At 39.5% G+C, this 21,295-nt stretch overlaps 2 protein-coding genes across 2 annotated transcripts in view; one reads left to right on the top strand and one right to left on the bottom strand.

The window, feature by feature from the left end:
* Window positions 1-4,709, top strand: part of LOC139446693 (hepatocyte growth factor receptor-like) — a 38,499-nt gene extending 33,790 nt beyond the window's left edge. The window contains exons 16-17 of the mRNA XM_071227966.1: window positions 2,013-2,149; window positions 2,763-4,709. Coding sequence (XP_071084067.1) covers window positions 2,013-2,149; window positions 2,763-3,006 — 381 coding nt within the window. The 3' untranslated portion in view covers window positions 3,007-4,709. The remainder of the gene's footprint in view (window positions 1-2,012; window positions 2,150-2,762) is intronic.
* Window positions 4,710-9,128: 4,419 nt separating this feature from the next.
* The window catches only part of LOC139446352 (hepatocyte growth factor receptor-like), a 39,948-nt gene continuing 27,781 nt past the window's right edge, over window positions 9,129-21,295 (bottom strand). Inside the window, exons 8-17 of the mRNA XM_071227691.1 lie at window positions 18,388-18,600; window positions 16,253-16,393; window positions 15,832-16,045; window positions 15,396-15,527; window positions 15,100-15,189; window positions 11,885-12,066; window positions 11,589-11,698; window positions 10,302-10,461; window positions 9,644-9,780; window positions 9,129-9,354 (exon numbers count right to left, since the gene is read on the bottom strand). Coding sequence (XP_071083792.1) covers window positions 9,129-9,354; window positions 9,644-9,780; window positions 10,302-10,461; window positions 11,589-11,698; window positions 11,885-12,066; window positions 15,100-15,189; window positions 15,396-15,527; window positions 15,832-16,045; window positions 16,253-16,393; window positions 18,388-18,600 — 1,605 coding nt within the window. The remainder of the gene's footprint in view (window positions 9,355-9,643; window positions 9,781-10,301; window positions 10,462-11,588; window positions 11,699-11,884; window positions 12,067-15,099; window positions 15,190-15,395; window positions 15,528-15,831; window positions 16,046-16,252; window positions 16,394-18,387; window positions 18,601-21,295) is intronic.

Genomic DNA, 21,295 nt, shown 5'->3' with positions numbered 1-21,295 from the left:
CCTAGGTGACGACAAACTGGTTTCTGATAAGGACAATATAGATTCAACTCCAAGTCATACATCGTAAGTCCTTGAGCACACCCTTTACTTCATATATTGGGGCGGTCGGGTAGCTTGGTGGTTAAAGCGTTCGCTCGTCACGCCGAAGACTCAGAATCAATTTCCGACATGGGTACAATGTGTGTAGCCCATTTCTGGTGTCCCCCGCCTAGATATTGCTGGAATATTGCTAAAGCGGTGTAAAACCATGTTCACTACTTCATATATAACATCATATGCATCAGATATAGTTAGATAAAGAATATTTATACAAACTGTTATCTATTCAACGACAATACTATAACCACTGCTATCTTCATGTTTTGAATAACACAGACAAAAACATTTCCATAATCATAAGAAATCGATTATACGATACGGACCAATTCATGAACATGTGTTCATGAATCACTATCAAATAGTGATGATACAAGGTGTTCGCGAAATGGTGATCTTATCCTGTCCTACCCGTGGCACCCGTCTCAAAGAAAAGTCAGATGTGCACCTGAAAAAATACGGGAGAAGTGGTACAAGTCAAAATTGGGAAATCAGACATCATTTATGTAACTGAAGCGCCAAATTTGGAAATGCTCCCCGCGTGCCTGCTAAAACGTGTTGAAAGCTTTAGTGAGGCCTTGAATGTTGTAACCTTGACCAATCAACTTCTGAGCAAGCTTTGCATGACGCTCTTTGAAATCGTGGTAGAAAGAGTATGGACGATTGTACCTCCAAATTTGTTAAATGTAAACACAAGGGCTGGAGCTGCTGGAACAGTACTCGAGAATTAAGGGGTGGTGAGGTGAGGTGAGGTGAAATTGGGTTTAACGTCGCGTCCAAGATTATTGCACTTAACTAGCGACGTGCATGCACGTGTATGTGTGGCTGCTTGTACTAGTCCGGACTGATGCCGATTTATAGTGCTAGCCCTCTGAGATACCATGCCGCAGTTTAACATGAATACCCCACTCAGACACTGTTTACTGACTCCGAGCCGACCAGTCTTTGTTTTAGCCCCTTAATGCCGAGCGCCAGACAGGGTAACAACAAGTACAATCATTTAACGCCTTTTTGTATGACGCGGGCGAGGATTGAACCCTGGACCTTCAAGTCTCCGGGCGGACGCTCTACCACAAGACCACGGAGGCGGTCGAGAATAAAGGGAACGTTGACTGTTGTAAAGTTGATCCCTCTTGTCATACAGTTTTGAGGACAGTTTTTGTCACCCTTAATCTGTATGCATAGATTTAGCTATTAAACCGATAAGGCGGTCTCATGTATCGTATATTTCTGGTTCAGGTGGATGAATCAGTGGAAGGTACGTGGCTTCTTGACTGTCAGCAAACAGTATCAGATCATCGATAATCCTGAAGCTTATGCATAACTTCTTGGCCAACTTCCCTTTGCTTGACTTTATAAATCAGATCAGAAATTCCGATTCACATGCATAAAGAAATAGTTCAGTCAGAATAAATGTGAAATGCTAGGCTTTCTCATTGATAACAGCTATGTGACATATTGGGGATAATAGATTCAGGCAGCTCTCCCCATGGACACCAGTGGTTTTCCCCTTAGTACACTTCTTTTTTGTCACTTGACATTGCAAGCTTGTAATGTGTGGTAGTACCGGGTTTTGCAGCGTACAACGATCTTAACAGATCGGGTTCAAACATGTTACAAACATGTCTACGTCTCATTTTTGAAGCGACATGTCCAACTTAAACGAAGACGTTTTGAAGAATGCCTTTAATATCTGTTATACATCGACTCATGTAAACATCACTTTGATTAAAGAAGCAATGCATATATTCCCATCAGCCACTATGGGCTTTTAAAGTCGCGATTACAAAGGCAGCACTGTGTTTGGCGCCGTGCAAAGAGTCTTCAACACAACCATACGGATGTCACAAACTGAAGTGTGTTATTTATATCGGCCGGGTGGAGTTTTTGACTAACTGCAAAACGTTCCCTTACAGTGGTCCCTGGGCGTAGTTGTGTGGGAGCTTCTGACACGCGGAGCCACACCCTACTCAGGAGTGGATGGGTGGGACATCGCACGCTTCCTCCAACATGGACGACGTCTTCAACAACCCTGGTTCTGTAGTAATGAGCTGTAAGTTAACAAACTGATTCAGTATTCAAGTGAATGATTTTTTTTTGTAACCAGAATCCCAGTCGGCAATATTATATTATGTTCAGGAATGAATAAATTGCAAGTTATTTCTGTGGCATTTGACTGGCAATTTCTTTTACGTTAATGTTCCTATAAGAGGAACAAATGTTCCGCCAAGCCCACTCCTATTTCCTGTTTAGCTGGTAATAGGGTGGGCCGGGGTTGGGTATTGCGCTGAACGATGTTAGTGTTATCGTATTGCCTTTTGTGTAAATGATTAAATTGATAATCATTCTGTGAAGCTGTTATTGTTAACCTATTTATCTACAAGAACTTTTTTTCTTTTCTTTTTATAGAGGTTACAATACAAAAAAACATATTTAAGTCAATTCTGAACTACTACGGCCATAGTAATATACAAAAAGAATGGGATTAACATGTTCTGCAACGTCGGTATCGAACCAGAGTGTTAGGCGTTAAGAACGAACACTGAACCATGTGGCTGCTCCAAAACGTTAATTAAGGAACAATGCTCTATTGATAATTACACGTTTTCCAGTTTATAGTTAGACTGAGAAACGTGTTATCCACATTCTCCTTGTTTATGCCCTAGGTACGGCGTCATGCTGGAGATCTGGTCACAAGACCCAGGACTGCGACCCACGTTCTCTGAAGTGTCCGAATCACTTACCACGTTACTCAAACTGTCGTCAGACCAGGAAGTGACGTCAGAAAGCAAAGATGACGGTTACGTCACATTTCCTTCATGTTACCGTTATGTTGAGCTTCGGGTCCCCGAATATTTTGTGTTAGACACTGAAACTTCGAGGGAAAATCCGGATACAATGCCTGTGTAGGGTACATCACTTGTTTGTTTGGATACAATTACCTTATTGAGGTGATATAATCACTTGCAATGTTACGGTTTTTTGTCACGTGTTACTAAAGGTCGATAGCTTCTTGTAAGGTTATAAGAATTAATGCCACAGAAACAATATATTTCATAACGTGGTTAAAATAACACAAGCGTATCCATATCACTATATGTTTTTTAAAAAGTCTTTGATACAGTCTTGATGAAATTTAGGTTTGGTTTAGGAATGGTAAAATTGATAAACGTATAAACCTACCTTTTTTCATCATGCGTGATTAAACAGTCATTACTAAAGAAAGAGACTGAAGTCTGGATTATACACCACGCAGTCTACGGTCCCTTTCTTCTGTAAAGAATATTTTCAAAAGACAAAATATGGGGGAAACTTAAACATTAACTGGCATAACGATCAATTTGAAATACTTGAAATTAAATTTCAACCAGATCTAAAAGATCATTGGACAATAAACACTAGAAGTTAGATGAGATAAATAGATTTCTGTCAACTTGGGGGAAAAGGACATTTATTCCACAGGACAAAACTACAGAAATTGCAACATTATCTTTATAAAAGAAATTACAGATATTCTCTATAAAGTAGATAAGAACGATTTTAATCAGAAAGTATGAAGAAGTTGGACTTATCTTGATTGACCTTAAATCGATTCACTCAAACTATCCACTTTTACAGAAGGGACCAATAATCCAGCTAATATTCCTATTAGGTGCAAATGTTAAAAAGATTGCCAGACTTGAAACTTCATTCTAAAAGGATGTATTCAAAGCCTGGATCACCTTTTTGCGAAAAATTATACAATTGAATCAGATAATTAGAAAGATATCGTTTCTCAGCCTTCATGACTTAATCGCCATTTCACAAATCCATCATATCTGACAAGAATCATGGTTAACAACTTAATCTAAAAATTACATATTTTATTAACCTGGCCTTATGCCCTGAAATGAACATTTGAATTTGACATTAAAGGCACTTGTAATTATATCAAAATCTTGGAAAGAGACACTCCAGAATGTTGGTTTTATATATATTCTGGCAACACTGTATATCACTTGACACTTGCATATACACAAGCAATATAATATGCAAATATCTTACAACTAGGGGATATGTATCAATGTGTCTATGTATATGTATTGTATGAACCATGGGAACGAATTTACAAAAGATTGGGTTATTTTCATAATAGGGTTGGTTGACATATATGCCCTCGAATATCGAGGATGGTCGTTAGAGGCTTATTGTTTTGTGGTACTAACTTATGTTATAACATGCAAACTACTAAAATTAGAAACATGTTCATTTTACCGGTTGTTGTGTCGTATATTGTCAACACATTTGCGCACTCGTGAATTTCGATGAGAATTACATCAATGCCCGGCATGTTGTATTTTCTACTGCATTATATTCTTCTTTATGACGATAAATGACAATGAAGCTTTTCATTTAATGGTATTTAATATTCCTTCAAATACTCAACTATGAAAAACTACGTTTAGTTCATAGTTGATTTAATCTATAAATTTGTAGACTGCAAACAAAGGGTTTGTTTACTTTACTTTCAATTGTAGTCATCCATGACGTACTTGTGTTCGACGCTTTGTTACTGTGTATCAGTGGTTACTGGTTTATACAGGCATACTTATCCGGCGTTTTGTATGATAATAAATACCATGTTCATTAACGTGCATTCGTTGGTTCTTAATTTTACTCTGGATGTGTTTCTCAATATCACGAAGTGATGTAGGACTTAGGCGTTTACTTCTTTTGTGAATCCAAGTTAGTGAGCGAGTTGGGTTTAACGCCGCTTTTAACAGTATTTCAGTTATATCGTGGCGTGTCAGCTTAATGTGGGAGGAAAGCCCGAAGTGACGCAGGTCTCAGGCGTTTACCACTTCGGTAAAACCCACGAGCACGGGTATGGTGCTGACAAACCTAGAAACAAAGTCGGGGCGAACCGGGATTCGAACCCACAATCATAGGTTTCTGGGGGCGGTCGGGTAGCCTAGTGGGTAAAGCGTTCGCTCGCCACGCCGAAGAACCGGGTTCGATTCCCGACATGGGTACAATGTGTGAAGCCCATTTCTGGTGTCCCCCGCCGAGATGTTGCTGGAATATTGCTAAAAGTGGCGTAAAACCATACTCACTCACTCACTCATAGGTTTCTGGCGTGCCCAAGGGAGGCAACTCTGCACAGCGAATCGCGGCGCCTTAGACGACTGCGCCACCTGTGCCCCCTTGAATCCAAGAGTCAGGGTATAGGGTCTACAGAACCCCCTAAGGAAAATGGGACAGAGTTGTCTCCCCGGACAACTCCCCACTTATGGTGCTTATATTCTTGTGCTGCAAGAATCACATCGTAGGGAAGCACCACTCTATTCATACAACTACTCTCATGTGTATTCATTGAAGCATTGGTGTAGGGCAAATACAAGACATGATGGTCTTCTGTAGCTAATGAAGAATGTTTTGTGCTGAATATTGCACATGATCTGGGCAAGGATGTTAATGTTACCTTGATCTCGGCATGGGTGTTAATGTTACAATGATCTCGGCATGGGTGTTAATGTTACAATGATCTCGGCATGAGTGTTTATGTTACAATGATCTGATTCCCGGCATGGGTGTTAATGTTACAATGAGCTTCTATAATGAGCCCTTGTCGGTATTCACTGCATCACTATCCATTTACAAAGGCTAATGTTAACAAAAATCAATGAACAAGGTCTTTCAATGTACAATCAGAAGACTGCAACACACATGAACTTAGACAGCATGAGTGAGTATAGTTTTACGCCGCTTTGAGAAATATTCCAGCAATATACGGGAGGGGGGGGGGGGGGGGGGGGCACCAGCAATCGGCTTCACGCATTGCCTACATATGTGTGGAATCTAACTCATGTCTTCAGCGTGTCGAGCGAACGCTTTAACCCCGCCCCGACTTAGACAGAACGTAGTGGAAGAGATTTCGAGTATAGTTGACATGCCAAATTGATAAAAGTATAGGCCAAAAAGCAAATGGCCAGTCAAGAAGCCAGGGGTGGATTTAGGCAAGAACTTCGGCAACCACCGATTCTCCATAAAACTCGAATCGACATCATCCGGCGTCTGATATATTTGGATGAAGTTCAACATTCATATATTCTGTACGTAAATCTAGGTCATTGTTGATAAGAAGCTGAATGGTCTCCATCGACATTATGTCATCAATTCACAAGATAATCTTCAGTGTATTTGAAAAAAAAACAACGACTGTAACCAAATTCAACGAGAAGATACGACACTTTTATAGACCATGCATGTAAAAAATATTTCGAAATATCCTGAGACAAAAGACGTTTAAAAACACGAGGTAATCAAAAACCAATAATTATTAAGGAAAAGTCGCATTCGAGGGCGTTTGGAGCTAAGTGCCACCGGAAACGATGTGCAAATAACAGTTATCAGAAGTTCTTTAACAACTTTATTAATATCATAAGCAATGTACAGTGTAATAGACTGAATTAACGATGCAGCGTTTGGGTGAACAGAATGTCTAAAATTGTTACACTTGAGGTTTTTATGACTTCTGAAAAAAGATATTTCAGAATATACCAAGACAAGGGCCTTTCGTTTCACGAATTGATTAAATAACCAAAATAACACATATCATACGAGAGGGCGTGGAGCCACTGGCAAACGTTATTTAATAATGCTATTGATATGATAAGTGATCGGCAATCTAATATACAGCTGTATATGAATTCTTTTCGCAAAGGTTTAAATATAATGGAGAAAACATCATAATACATATCATTTATGTTTTGGATAATCATTACTGGGTAAAATTAATACTTAATATGCATATACAAATATACTGTTATATTAGATTTCCAGTTACATTTTACTAATGTTTGAATATAATGGAGAAAACATCATCATAAAGATTAGTCATGTTTTGGATAAGCATTACTGATTAATATGCATATACACATTTACTGTTATAATAGATTTCCAGTTACGTTTTTATTAAACGTATCAGCATTGTTTAAAATAATTATTGCTCAATGATATGCATCATCAATATATGCACAAATAAACACTTTCAATCTATGTACAAATAGGCAGTGTCTTTATGTGTAGAAAAGTGTTGTGTCAATGTATGTAGTAATATGCACTATCAATATATGTAGTAATATGCAGTATCAATATATGTAGAAATATGCAGTATCAATATATGTACAATAAGCATTATCAGTATATGTAGAAATGTGTACTATCAATTTATCATACAAAGTGTATGTTTCTCGACAGGATAAAGCCAACGGATAAAAACGATATCCTTTTGGGTCATATGCGGATAAAGATGCAAATATCAAATGTCAAGTAGGGACTACTTTCAGTGTTTATAAACAAACATGGCGTCGCCCTTGTCATGCGGCGATCAAGTCAGAATTAACAATCGGGATAAACTACGGCGATAATTGCTATCATTATCAATAGAAAAGTCTAATATACCGAAAATCAGTGTCTATCTGTGATGTAGCTACGTCGTTTTATAAGTTTTGGCATCTTTGGAGATATAAATTTCGAAACAATTTTGCGAGGGCACTAGGCCTAGCCAAGCGGGATCAGTAGCCATATCTGTGCTTGTAGACCTCTGCGGCTTGAAAAACCTTTTCCACAAATTAAAATAGTTTGATTTGGCCGAAATATGTTTGAATTGTTACCTTGTTTCATTTTGTCGCTGTGTGCACATCTGTCTGCACTTCTTAACGTTATGACAGGCAGACTGTCAACGTCTGAACGTTGCCGTGACGACTAGGGTTAGAGTCGCTTCCCTTTGACAAAGGGCAGTTAGTCTAGCGGACAGGCCGATGGTTTGCCGCGATAGGCAAGAAAAAACAATTGTTGTTTTGCGTATATGTTGCTTCGCCACTGTATAACAAACAGATTTCAGTTGGAACTATATTGGCTACTGTCAATGTCCGACTGACGCATCACTTGCCCTGTGACGCATTCCAGGAAAACTCGCAATTTTTCGGTAATGTTTGTGAGAGAGTGAAAGCGATTTTAAAGCACAGAATTAAAGAATGACATTATATGATAAAGAGGTTATCATGCTTGGGGATGGTATATATCCTGTATTAGGAATAAACACTATGTATTCCTAATGCAGGATATTTACCATCCTCAAAAACACTCGCGTGATAACCTCTATATATGTACAATAAGCATTATCAGTATATGTAGAAATGTGCACTATCAATATGTGTACAATAAGCATTATCAGTATTTGTAGAAATGTGAACTATCAATATATGTAGAAATGTGCACTATCAAGACATGTACAATAAGCATTATTAGTATATGGAAAAAACAAGAGGAATCCTTATGTTAAGTACATGTATTATCAAAACCGGACACCACAGACCTAAGTGAAATCATTGGTTTGCGGATCTGGTTCCATTGTTCCACTGCTGTTTTGCATAGCAAGTTTGCCGCTATTAGCTACCAGGCGGTGGCCAAAAAATGTACAAATGTGTACGATATCCGGCTATAATGCCCGAAGTGATGCAGGTCTCAGACAGTTACCACTTTGGTTAAACCAACGAGCACGGGAATGGTGTCGACAAACCAAGAAACATAATAGGGTCAAACTGGGATTCGAACCCACAGCCATAAGTTTCTGGCTTGTCCATTGGACGCAACTCTACACAACGAATTGCGGCGCACCTCAGCCCCCATAGGCTATATTGGCCCCGTGGACTTTATAGGAAATGGCTATGGGGGAAGATCTTGTGTAATAACTTTCCGATATTTGCATTTCAGGGATTCTTAATGTTGATCAGCCAGTTGAAGCCATATGACCTTACGTTGTTGCTTTGCAGATGGCTATACGAATTCATCTATAGTTCATGGCGTAGCAAATTGATACCATTACATCATTTCAACAATAGGCTGACTTCAGTTAATATTGCATGCGTTTGTCTTAATTACTTTTTTCGAACGGTAACCTCAAATTCGGGGCTTACACCATTCCTTTACTCGGGGCAGATACTCCGTAAGTCCTCCTTATTGCCCATATTATTCCTTCTGGTTATTGTCTAGCTTTGTTGGGAGATGTTTTCATATGTATGATCCGTCAATGCAGCATCTTGGCTAGCTGCTTCTGGCTCCAGAAACTCCACAAAATATTGCCAACATTGAGGATATGTAACGTCAACATCTCTGTACGATGGCGCCCTCAGTGCAGTTAGGCACTCGGCTACTTCTGAGAAGAGCGGACGCAGACTAAAGTCTTCAGACCACATCTTCATCATTAGTTTGTACCTTGTGAATACAAATAAACACATCCTAGTTTTAATAGAATAGAAATTTTGAATTTGAATGTTTTACATGCAAAACTCAAATCGTTATGTTATCGTAAGTCCTAACTTATATGAATTTGGCTATCAAACTTTATCCGTCTTTTGATAAGTAGTGTCCATTAACCAGAACCACAACAGTATAAACCAGAAGGAAATCAAACTGTTGACGGTACTGCTAACGCAAGATGGATGATAATAGACGCCGTGTCATTACATATGTCCCGGTCCCCTAATATTGTTAGATATCTTACAGCTCTCTACTGCAGAACCAAGGTTGGTGTAGACGTCGGCCAGACTGTAGAAAAATCCCGATGTCCCAGTTATCGACCTCCGGATAGGGCGTGGCTCCACGTGTCAGCATCTCCCACAGAACCACGCCCAGTGACCACTGTAATTGAATTACAGGGTACTAGAATCGTTGCGAATCACAAACATCAACAGAAAAAAACATGTGCCCTTGTTAAAGGGGTTTTGGCACGTCGTTGAAACGCCACGCTGGCTATCCGCTAACATTCGGATGCATATCAAAATAACAGTTAATGATTACCTACATAATCCAGAGACTGTCTAGGTTTCACACATGGCGCTAATCACAGTGTATACATGGGATACACCTTGTCTCTACAAGCCTCGTGCAATCTACCAGACACTTTGGTAAATTCGATGTTTACGAACCTTCTAACCGCTGTTACTCATTAAGTTAGTAGAATTCACTAGACTTTTTGTCTTTTTGTCAAACATCAGCAAAGTTAGACTTTACATCAAATAGAATATATATTTTAGGAAACTGACAATAAAATCCACAATAAACATGTTTTTGTACGCTTGTGTACGTTGATGCGAATCTCTACATTAAATATAATCAACATGCCATGTAAGACGAACTCTAACGTAAGTCTCCCCACTTACCACGTCTGAGCTAGAACTATATTTGCCTATTCCAATACACTCTGGTGCCATCCAGCGGATAGGTAGCTTTTTATTGTTGTCGCTGGTGTAGTACCCTTCGCTATAGATGTCTCTACACAGTCCGAAGTCAGCCACCTTCACGTGAAGGTTGACATCCAGCCTGGAGGATACGGCAAGTGTAATGTTATTCGTCACAACGTTTACAAACAATACAAAGAGTTATTTCCTGGATTGTACATTTTAATATGTTTTTGTCAGGTGCATCAAACAATTGTTACTATAGAAGTAGTTGTTAGCTGATTAGTATATTCTACAATGAGGAATCATTATGGGAAGTTCTTGAAGTTACTTGACTGTAAAGGTTGGATAACTGGATACTGTAAAACTAATTAAAGGTATATACCACTTCAAAACTAACTTTTCACCATCTATTCTAAAGTAACAACACATTATATTTTTCACATTTAATTTTTAAAATATATATTAATTTAGGAAAATAGAGGCACTTAATATGCCATTCTGTAGTTTCGGTCATTTCATGGAGGCGACCATGTTTCTGTTCCGCCAGGTAACGAGTGCGTGAAATCGCGAGAGTATGATGTAGACGACACACCAACGTAAGCATCTAATCGAAGGTCAATGGCATGAAGAATGAAAAGGGTGTGAGTCACGGATGTTGGGTTCTGAATAAAGAAATTATTGTTTGAATCTTCCGTTCATTGTTCCACTATTCTTATTTTTCTATAGGGGCCACCAATCAGAATTGAATAATTTCGTTAAAAAATCACGTTAAAAAAATATTAATATATTACATTTTATGGAACAAATGCATTAGTCATACATGATAATAGTCACCATCCGTGAAGACGTTTTGTGCATATTGAGGTAAAAATAATTAATCACAATCGTCTTTCCCTTCAGAGGTCACGTTGGATCCAGTTGTCTAAGTCGCTGCAATTCGCTATGTAGAGTTGCGTCCCCTAGGCACGCCAGAAGTCTATGATTGTGGTTCGAATCCCGGTTCGATCCGATAATTTTTCAAGGTTTGTCAGCACCATACCGGTGCTTGTGGGTTTCACCGAAGTGGTAAACATGTGAGACCTGCATAACTTCGGGCTTTCCTCCTACATTAAACTGACACGCCGTGATATAACTGGAAAACTGTTCAACTCACTCACTACTTTTGTACACAATTGTTACAACATCAATTGCAAGGGTATCACAAAATCTTTTCACAATTCCAACAAACATAACATCTCTATCCTGATATTGTCGCTAACAACTCACATGCAGTTCCTGGCCGCCAGGTCTCTGTGCACGAGTTTGAGAGTGGACAGGTAGTTCATGCCCTCGGCAATATCCACACCCCATCTCAGGATATCGTACACCCGTATCTCCTGAAAGACATTTGTCAAAGGTGAAGTTTGCATGAAATGTCTGATCTATTCAGTATTGAACACCTGTGGCTACTGAAAGTTACAAGCTACAAATCTGAATGCCAAATATTTTGGTTGGCTTTAAATGAACACGGTATTGTTACCTATTGTGCAACCTATATACATATATAACCATGTGTTTTCTACCTTAGAAACATCCGAGACGAAGGACAGGAGATCCCCGTTAGCCATAAAGGGCAGGACCACCATTGGCTGTTGACTCTCGCTCACCGAGATCCCCAACAGTTGGAGGACATTCTCGTGGTCAAACTCCTTCATAACCAGCGCCTCCTCCACAAAGCTACAGAGATCCATGTTCTGGCTGTTATCTGGAACACAGATGTAACTTTTGCACAACACTTCGTTTCAAGTCTTTGAATGTCATTTAGTAGTGATACAACACATAAGAGATGGAATTTATAGATGGCAAGTTCTTTGTTGTGAGGAACACAACGTTTCGGAGTATATCACCTGATAAAGGAGTAAGCATATACTCCGAAACGTTGTGTTTCTCATAATAAAGAAGTTGACGTCCATCAAACAAGACATGTTTTTTTCCGTAAAAAAAAGGACAGGTTATTTTTGTTGACTTGTTTCTGTACAGAGTTGCGTACCTTGGGCACGCCAGACACCTATGAATGTGGGTTTGAATCCCGTTTCGCCCCTATTATGTTTCTTGGCTTGTCAGCACCATACCCGCGCTCATTGGTTTCACCAAAGCGATAACCGTCTAAGACCTGCAACACTTTGGGCTTTCCTCCCACATTAAGCTGACATAATATAACTGGAAGACTGTTCAAAGCCACGTTACACCCAACTCATTCATCGGTCACAAAACAGTGTACCTATCAGATCCGCTCAACTATCTACACAAGCCCACAATTGTTACTGAACCACATTACAAATGACCCCCACACTTATGTCTGTCCTCCAGCCAGGTGCCCTTGCATATGTATACAATTGTACTGGTGTCAACGTTAAGTTCACTTATTCACCAATAATTATTGGTTCATGATAGGGAAACACTACATCACCTACATGTATATGGTCATACTTGTGGCACAGATACCGGAACTGGCAGTCATACTTGTGGCACAGATACCGGAACTGCGAATCATACGGGTGACACAGATACCGGAACTGCGAGTCATAATTGTTGCACAGATACCGGAACTGCGAGTCATGCTTTTGTCACAGATACCAGAACTGCGAGTCATACTTGTGGCACAGATATCGGATTTGCGAATCATACGGGTGACACAGATACCGGAACTGCGAGTCATATGGGTGACACAGATACCGGAACTGCGAGTCAAACTTGTGGCACAGATACCAGAACTGCGAGTCATACGTGTGGCACAGATACCGAAACTTCAAGTCGTACTTGTGGCACAGATACCGGAACTGCGAGTCATACGGTCGACACAGATACCGGAACTGCGAGTCATACGGGTGACACAGATACCGGAACTGTGAGTCATACGGGTGACACAGATACCGGAACTGCGAGTCATACTTGTGGCACAGATACCGGAACTGCGAGTCATACAGGTGACACAGATACCGGAACTGCGAGTCATATGAGTGACACAGATACCGAAACTGCGAGTCGAAATTGTGGCACAGATACCGGAACTGCGAGTCATACGGGTGACACAGATACCGAAACTGCGAGTCATACTTGTGGCACAGATACCGAAACTGCGAGTCATACTTGTGGCACAGATACCGAAACTGCGAGTCATACTTATGGCACCGATACCGGAACTGCGAGTCATACTTGTGGCATAGATACCTGATTTGGGAATCATAATGTTGACATAGATACCGGAACTGCGAGTCATACGGGTGACACAGATACCGGAACTGCGAGTCATACTTGTTGCACAGATACCGGAACTGCGAGTCATACTTTTGGCATAGATACCGGAACTGCGAGACATACTTATGGCACAGATACCAGAACTGCGAGTCATACTTGTGGCACAGATACCGGATTTGCGAATCATACGGGTAACACAGATACCAGAACTGTGAGTCATACGGGCGACATAGATACCGGAACTGCGAGTCATACTTGTGGCACAGATACCGGAACTGCGAGTCATACTTGTGGCACAGATACCAGAACTGCGAGTCATACTTATGGCACAGATACCGGAACTGCGAGTCATACGGGTGACACAGATACCAGAACTGCGAGTCATACTTGTGACACAGATACCGAAACTGCGAGTCATACTTATGGCACCGATACCGGAACTGCGAGTCATACTTGTGGCACAGATACCGGAACTGCGAGTCATACTTGTGGCACAGATACCGAAATTTCGAGTCGTACTTGTGGCACAGATACCGGAACTGCGAGTCATACTTGTGACACAGATACCGGAACTGCGAGTCATACGGGTGACACAGACACCGGAACTGCGAGTCATACGGATGACACAGATACCAGAACTGTGAGTCATACGGGCGACATAGATACCGGAACTGCGAGTCATACGGGTAACACAGATACCGGAACTGCGAGTCATACTTGTGGCACAGATACCGGAACTGCGAGTCATACTTTTGGCATAGATACCGGAACTGCGAGACATACTTATGGCACAGATACCAGAACTGCGAGTCATACTTGTGGCACAGATACCGGATTTGCGAATCATACGGGTAACACATATACCAGAACTGTGAGTCATACGGGTAACACAGATACCGGAACTGCGAGTCATACTTGTGGCACAGATACCGGAACTGCGAGTCATACTTATGGCACAGATACCGGAACTGTGAGTCATACGGGTGACACAGATACCGGAACTGCGAGTCATACTTGTGGCACAGATACCGAAACTGCGAGTCACACTTGTTGCACAGATACCGAAACTGCGAGTCATACAGGTGACACAGATACCAAACTGCGAGTCACACTTGTGACACAGATACCGGAACTGTAAGTCATACAGGTGAAACAGATACTGGAACTGCGAGTCATACAGGTGAAACACATACCAGAACTGCGAGTCATACAGGTGAAACAGATACCGGAACTGCGAGTCATACAGGTGAAACACATACCGGAACTGCGAGTCATACAGGTGAAACACATACCGGAACTGCGAGTCATACAGGTGAAACAGATACCGGAACTGCAAGTCATACAGGTGAAACACATACCAGAACTGCGAGTCATATAAGGTGAAACACATACCGGAACTGCGAGTCATTTAGGTGACACAGATACCGGAATTATGTGTCATTCCGTGTGGCATCAAATCAAAGAATTGTTTAATGAGGCAGGTAAATATGTTTCATTATAGTCGTAACATAGCGAATAGTTAACGGGAAACTTATCCTACCCTTCATTGTTTTGACAGCAACTTGCCGAGGGTGCCAATCTTCTCCCGTCTCTGGACACAGTATACCTGCGCGCACACGGCCGAAGTTACCTGGAATGATAGACAAAGCCTATTGACAGGTCAAATGAGGCCAGAGTGACCTCACCAACACCAGCAATAGTGTCAAAAATGTTGCTGCCTATACCAGAGGATCGTTTAAGACAGACCAAAGATTAGATTTTTGCTATCAATGTTCAACAGTTCAAATATTTCAAATAACTGTTGTCGAAAGCTGTATGTGACATTTTTGGTCGTACCTGCGCCAATAGTGGTACCAATGCGCAGTCTCGCTGCCGGAATGATGACCCTGCTTTGTTCAAGACAATTCATCAGTTCTGGCGGCAGATGATGTTCTGACAGAGACGGCGTCAGATAAAGGTCATTCCCTCCTGTGGAAAGAACATACAGCCATCAAACAAACATGATGAATAATGATTGTGGGGAAAGAGTGAATGAGTGCATATAACGCCGCTTTGAACATTATTTATTTAAATCCAGACGTGTTAATAACTTGTACCAGTTAACATCAGTTCCAATTGCAGACGGGGATGCAGAGGTGATTTGTTGTGAAACGAAAATGTCCATTTCTTGAAGTTGGAAATAGTTTTGGAATTAATTTGAATGCACATATCATTTATAGCTTGACACATTCATTCACTCAAAAATCTCGATATTGTGAAAATAATAACTTGCCATCTGCGGAAGTTGGCGTCAGCTCCGATTGCAGACGTGAATGCAGAGCTGATTTGTACTCCCTGACACAGACGGCGGCTACAGCGACAACGATGATGGCGATGAATGCCACTGTTACCACGCTCCCGATGATAATGTTGTGGTAAGAAGGCGACCTCCGTGTTACAAACAGGATCTGTCCTGCATACAGACTCAGGTTGTTGCCTACTTTAACCTGGTGTGTATGGAGTGAAAGAATGAAATACACACATGCACATATAATAATCATATTTCTCATATGAACAAATCAATATAAGTGTATTCTAAGTTACACCAAGGAGTTGAAGCCTTTCACGATTTCTGTAATGTCTCCCGACTGATGATCAATGTTAAACACGTGTTCGCGGCTGGTAGTAATTACTGCAATGTTCATATACTGTACCGTGATATTCTTGGGCGTATTGGCATCAGTCTTCAACTCAGGCATACAAGTGATCAGCGTGCCATTGAAATGAACATTGGAACAATTGCTCGGGCCGATTTCGACTCGAACATCTGTTTCATTGACGCCATCGAGGGTAGCCTAAACAGAAGACATCACACGACTATTACTGCTTCGTCGTATAACCTGATTAGTGGCAAAATGCAGAAGGTTAATACTCAATAACATCTGTAAATCTGTAAACACATCAAGTTTAAGTTGACAGAAAACTAACTTTCATTAATTCTTCGATCCAAGGATGTTCTGTGCCATAGCTATATGATATATATTTAAAGCTGACACACATCTATATACACTGTGATAAGTGAACATATTATCACACACTGACAACTACTGACACACACATGTATATAGAGTGATAAATGAACACATTATCACACACTGACAACCACTGACACACACATGTACATGCAGTGATATATGAACACATTATCACACACTGACAACCACTGACACACACATGTACATGCAGTGATAAATGAACACATTATCACACACTGACAACCACTGACACACACATGTACATGCAGTGATAGATGAACACATTATCACACACTGACAACCACTGACACACACACATGTATATACAGTGATAGATGAACACATTATCACACACTGACACACACATGTACATGCAGTGATAGATGAACACATTATCACACACTGACAACCACTGACACACACATGTACATGCAGTGATAGATGAACACATTATCACACACTGACATACATATTTGTATAACTAATGAACATACTGTATATGTTTAACTGATGTATATACTGCATATCCTACTTATCGATATGTTTGACTGGTGTATATACTGCATATCCTACTTATCGATATGTTTAACTGATGTATATACTGCATATCCTACTTATCGATATGTTTGACTGGTGTATATACTGCATATCCTACTTATCGATATGTTTGACTGGTGTATATACTGCATATCCTACTTATCGATATGTTTGACTGGTGTATATACTGCATATCCTACTTATTGATATGTTTGACTGGTGTATATACTGCATATCCTACTTATCGATATGTTTGACTGGTGTATATACTGCATATCCTACTTATCAATATGTTTGACTGGTGTATATACTGCACATCTTACTATCTTGTATGTGTAACAGGTGCATATGTTTCATAGCTTAATTCCTGGTACGTCTAACTGGTATATATGGTGTATATCGTACTTACTGGCATATCTAAAGGGTTCCTATGATGCATATCATACTTACCGGTATGAATAACTGTTATATAAGCTGCATATCTTTCACTCTTGTGTGATGCGTGTCTTACTGGTATGTTTATCTGATGTATATGTCGCATACCATAGAACCTGACAAGTTTTACTGATGTATATGCTGTTATAGCTTAATACTTGGTATGTGTAGCTTGTGTATTTCCTGGATATCCAACTTATATGGTGTATATGTTACATATTATACTCACGAGTATATTTAGCTGTTGTAAATGCTGTTATATCTTAATACTTGGTATGTGTAGCTTGTGTATTTCCTGGATAGCCTACTTATATGGTGTATATGTTACATATTATACCCACGAGTGTATTAAGCTGTTGTAAATGCTGTTATATCTTAATACTTGGCATGTGTAGCTTGTGTATTTCCTGGATAGCCTACTTATATGGTGTATATGTTACATATTATACCCACGAGTGTATTTAGCTGTTGTAAATGCTGTTATATCTTAATACTTGGCATGTGTAGCTTGTGTATTTCCTGGATAGCCTACTTATATGGTGTATATATTACATATTATACTCACGAGTGTATTTAGCTGTTGTAAATGCTGTTATATCTTAATACTTGGCATGTGTAGCTTGTGTATTTACTGGATAGCCTACTTATATGGTGTATATGTTACATATTATACTCACGAGTATATTTAGCTGTTGTAAATGCTGTTATATCTTAATACTTGGCATGTGTAGCTTGTGTATTTACTGGATAGCCTACTTACTTGTACGTTTAACTGGTGTATATGTTACATATTATACCCACGAGTGTATTTAGCTATTGTATATGCTGCAGATCGTGCTTACATGTATGTGTAACATATTTCCTTCACTGACCACGACAGGCCTTCGTGAGTATACCAAGGTTGGATCTGGGTAGACTGTAATGTTATAATGTTTTATCACTCCGTCCATTATGACAGAAAGGTTGCCAGTTGTCTTTTTTCCATTTTCCGTTACGAACGGTGGCGTCACACAAAACACCTTCCGCTGTGTAGGTTTGTTAGTTCTGGTACAATTCTGAAACAAACATACTCAGATGTATATATCTATATACACAGTGACAGGGGAACGAACACATGATTACACTCTCATGCATATCTGTACACACAGTGGTAGATGAACACATGGTTACACACTGACAAACATATCTGTACACACAGTTGTAGATGAACACATGGTTACACACTGACACACATATGTATATACACTGTGATAGATGAACACATGGTTACACACTGACACACATATGTTTATACACTGTGATAGATGAACACATGGTTACACACTGACATACATATGTTTATACACAGTGGTAGATGAACACATGGTTACACACTGACAAACATATGTTTATACACAGTGGTAGATGAACACATGGTTACACACTGACAAACATATGTTTATACACAGTGGTAGATGAACACATGGTTACACACTGACACACATATGTTTATACACTGTGATAGATGAACACATGGTTACACACTGACAAACATATGTTTATACACAGTGGTAGATGGACACATGGTTACACACTGACACACATATGTTTATACACTGTGATAGATGAACACATGGTTACACACTGACATACATATGTATATACACTGTGATAGATGAACACATGGTTACACACTGACAAACATATGTTTATACACTGTGATAGATGAACACATGGTTACACACTGACAAACATATGTTTATACACTGTGATAGATGAACACATGGTTACACACTGACATACATATGTATATACACTGTGATAGATGAACACATGGTTACACACTGACAAACATATGTTTATACACTGTGATAGATGAACACATGGTTACACACTGACAAACATATGTTTATACACTGTGATAGATGAACACATGGTTACACACTGACAAACATATGTTTATACACTGTGATAGATGAACACATGGTTACACACTGACAAACATATGTGTATACACTGTGATAGATGAACACATGGTTACACACTGACAAACATATGTGTATACACTGTGATAGATGAACACATGGTTACACACTGACAAACATATGTTTATACACTGTGATAGATGAACACATGGTTACACACTGACAAACATATGTTTATACACAGTGATAGATGAACACATGGTTACACACTGACAAACATATGTTTATACACAGTGATAGCTGAACACATGGTTACACACTGACAAACATATGTTTATACACAGTGATAGATGAACACATGGTTACACATTGACAAACATATGTTTATACACTGTGATAGATGAACACATGGTTACACACTGACACACATATGTTTATACACTGTGATAGATGAACACATGGTTACACACTGACAAACATATGTATATACACTGTGATAGATGAACACATGGTTACACATTGACAAACATATGTTTATACACTGTGATAGATGAACACATGTTTACACACTGACAAACATATGTTTATACACTGTGATAGATGAACACATGGTTACACACTGACAAACATATGTTTATACACTGTGATAGATGAACACATGGTTACACACTGACACACATATGTTTATACACTGTGATAGATGAACACATGGTTACACACTGACAAACATATGTATATACACTGTGATAGATGAACACATGGTTACACATTGACAAACATATGTTTATACACTGTGATAGATGAACACATGTTTACACACTGACAAACATATGTTTATACACTGTGATAGATGAACACATGGTGAGTGTGACATGCTCATGTATATATACACTGTGATAGATGAACACATGGTTACACACTGACAAACATATGTTTATACACTGTGATAGATGAACACATGGTTACACATTGACAAACATATGTTTATACACTGTGATAGATGAACACATGGTTACACACTGACAAACATATGTATATACACTGTGATAGATGAACACATGGTTACACATTGACAAACATATGTTTATACACTGTGATAGATGAACACATGGTTACACACTGACAAACATATGTATATGCACTGTGATAGATGAACACATGTTTACACACTGACAAACATATGTTTATACACTGTGATAGATGAACACATGGTTACGCACTGACATACATATGTATATACACTGTGATAGATGAACACATGGTTACACACTGACAAACATATGTTTATACACTGTGATAGATGAACACATGGTGAGTGTGACATGCTCATGTATATATACACAGTGATAGATGAACACATGGCTGGATAACAACGTACAAATGTATATACGCAGATGAAGGTGAATACATGGTAGCACACTGACATCCATGCGTATGTACACAGTGACACAGGTGGAAACACTGACATAATATGTATATACACTGTGAAAGACACATGGTTACATTGACATACATATGTATATCATCACACACACACACACACACACACACACACACACACACACACACACACACACACACACACACACACACACACACACACACACACACACACACACACATAACCCCGTATACTGTCAGTGAAAATCCATGATAGTTGTTACTTTAACATTGTTTTGTGTTTTAATATAATTAATTGTGATGAGCAAAGACATTATTCATTTAAAAAACTACGTTCTGGCTTCATTTATAAAAAAATATGGAGAAAAAAAGCTTTTATTATATACTTCAGTGTGAAAGACTGAGTTTTCTGAAGTTGAGAAAAGTGATATTTTCATTGCAGTGA

Source organism: Haliotis cracherodii, unplaced genomic scaffold (genome assembly GCF_022045235.1).
Source record: "Haliotis cracherodii isolate W230 unplaced genomic scaffold, xgHalCrac1.p SCAF_6, whole genome shotgun sequence".
In the NCBI taxonomy this organism is placed as follows: domain Eukaryota; kingdom Metazoa; phylum Mollusca; class Gastropoda; order Lepetellida; family Haliotidae; genus Haliotis; species Haliotis cracherodii.
The sequence above is the reverse complement of the archived record's forward strand: the minus strand, read 5'-3'. Positions and strand labels throughout refer to the sequence as shown.